Below are 2,417 nucleotides of genomic sequence, written 5' to 3'. Positions count from 1 at the left end.
TTTTACTTTACTAAATTGGTTTCAAGGTCAGGTAAGTGTCTCTAGATTGTATTTGCCATGAAAGAAATAGAATCCAAGTTCCAATTCCCCCAAACTAACATAAAACAACACTTATCTCAGACTCCATAGAAACAAGTAGGTCAATGTGGCTCTCTGATGAGTTATGCTAGTTACTGTAAAATTCCACATTCTTCAAAGCATCCTATCCCAAAAATAGAAAAGAAAAATGATAGAGAAGGAAGCAGCAAGCAGCTACTTGGGTATTCATTTCTACTTATGCTTGATCACCCCTTCTTTCACAGACACATCACACACACACACACACACACACACACACACACACACACACACTGAAGTTATTTTCAGATTTTAATTAAGGCAGGAAATGAAATTGTCCAACCAACTTATGATTATATTCTTCTTGTCTTATTTTTATTTTTGAGATGAGGTCTCACTATGTAGTCTTGACTGCCGTGGATCATGCCATGTAGACCAAACTGTCCTTGAATTCTTTGAGACCCTTCTACCTCAGGATTCTGAGTGTTAGTTTTTAGAGACATTAACCAACACAGTCCACCAAATTTTAAATTTTTGATCATGTTACTACAAATATCTTTTTACTGGTTAGCCCTTCCTTATTATTTGAAATCCTTCATGAAAACCTCCTTACATGAAGATTATTTTTTCCATTTGTAGAAATAACAAGAGAAATTCATATTCTTTTTCATACTTAGCTAAAATACCTCTATATCATTTCACATTTTCCATGCCTCTGAACAAGCAGTTTCCCACATTTCCCTGATAATTTTTTTTATGAATTGATAAGCACATAGAGTTTCATCTACCTCCATTAAATTTAGTGGTGATCAAATTCCTGTTATGTTTCCCAAGATTACACTGTTTGTAAAAGACTTCATTTTGTTACTCATTTGAATTCATTATAATTACAATTTAAGTCCAGGGCTCTATGGAAACAGGTTACCAGACATAGTTTTATTGTTCCCAACTTACTTTTTTTTCCTATTTAGTTGTAATTAAAAAACTAGATTGGACAGTTCAAGAATAGTTCACCTACTATAAAAATGTATAGGGAAATTAAGAGTTGAGACATGAAACAGTGAGTGTCAGCTCTCACATCCATGGAGACAACAGTGTAGTATAGTCTATAATTTCAGGCAATGTTTACATGCAGTTCCAATAAATAAAAGCATGTTAAATCAATCATTTCCTTTGCCCATTTAGACTGGAATTTTCTTTGGGTCATAGCATTGTGGAGGAAGGTTTTCTGATTACAACAATACAGCGATTGTAGGGTAGGTATTCTGGACATAAAATGGAATGAAGGGAATTCAGTGGTAAGACAGCTTCCCAAGCTTCTTCACTCCAATTTCACCTGTAAACTACAAGGCTGTCTACATCTGAAAAACACTTTGAAGTAGGTGGAGGAACCATGAGAATCATCTAGAGCAGCACAGCCTTACACTTGTGCTTCCCTGGTGCTTTTTGCTATTGTCTGTATCACCGTGGGAGGCCAGCTGTAACCCTGTTGACAGTAATAAATTGCAGTATCTTCATGGTCCAGATTGTTGATGCTGAGTGTGAAATCTGTCCCTGATCCACTGCCACTGAACCTGGAGGGGATCCCAGTAATTGTTTGGGAAGCATCCTTGATGATAAGCCTTGGGGCCTCATTTGATCTTTGCTGATACCAATATAGGTTATTGCTAATACTCTGGCTGGCCTTGCAGGTCATGGAAACTCTTTCTCCTGGAGTCACAGACAGTGTGGGTGGAGACTGAATTAGCACAATGTCACCTCTGGAGGCTGAAAGCATACAAGAAATATAAGTTAGGAGCATGACATTGCATATGAAAGTCATTTCTAAATTAATTTTTAAAAGATTATTTTACTGTATCAATTTAAAAACAGGAAGTAAAACTCCATGTGATGCTGGGTTTTCTAATGATGTAAGAAAATTCTGTACTTAATTAATATTTCTACTTTTTGCCATGTCTAAACACTCATACCTGAAATCCAGAAGATCAGTATCCCAATGAGCTGAGATATGGACATCATCTTCCTCCTTCCACTGAGTTTCTGTGAGTCATGCCACAGGCTTTAGAAAAATCTTCTTATATTATTCCAAGAGGTAGGAACATTAAAAAAAAAGTACTTATGCAAATGATACTGACTTCATATTGATTCCAATAAAGAGTTTCTCAGGAGAGTAGGCTCTTATGACATTAAAGAGTATATCTCCCCCTTCTGGTTACCTGATGAGATGTTGGTATTTGAAAGAGATATCTGCATGTATCTCACTTACATGGATGCAATATAACCATAGTCTAAGGAAGTCTCTGTGACACACTCAGTACTTTATAAATAAAATATCTCTTAACCATGGTCTTGTCTCAGGG

At 36.2% G+C, this 2,417-nt stretch overlaps 1 gene segment (V, D, J or C); it reads right to left on the bottom strand.

Moving 5' to 3' along the window:
* Positions 1-1,477: 1,477 nt before the first annotated feature.
* On the bottom strand, positions 1,478-2,076 carry LOC113838317. The segment is given in 2 exon segments: positions 1,478-1,824; positions 2,028-2,076. Coding segments are annotated over 2 exon segments (396 nt in total).
* Between the last annotated feature and the right edge of the window lie 341 nt (positions 2,077-2,417).

Source organism: Cricetulus griseus, chromosome 8 (genome assembly GCF_003668045.3).
Source record: "Cricetulus griseus strain 17A/GY chromosome 8, alternate assembly CriGri-PICRH-1.0, whole genome shotgun sequence".
In the NCBI taxonomy this organism is placed as follows: domain Eukaryota; kingdom Metazoa; phylum Chordata; class Mammalia; order Rodentia; family Cricetidae; genus Cricetulus; species Cricetulus griseus.
The sequence above is the reverse complement of the archived record's forward strand: the minus strand, read 5'-3'. Positions and strand labels throughout refer to the sequence as shown.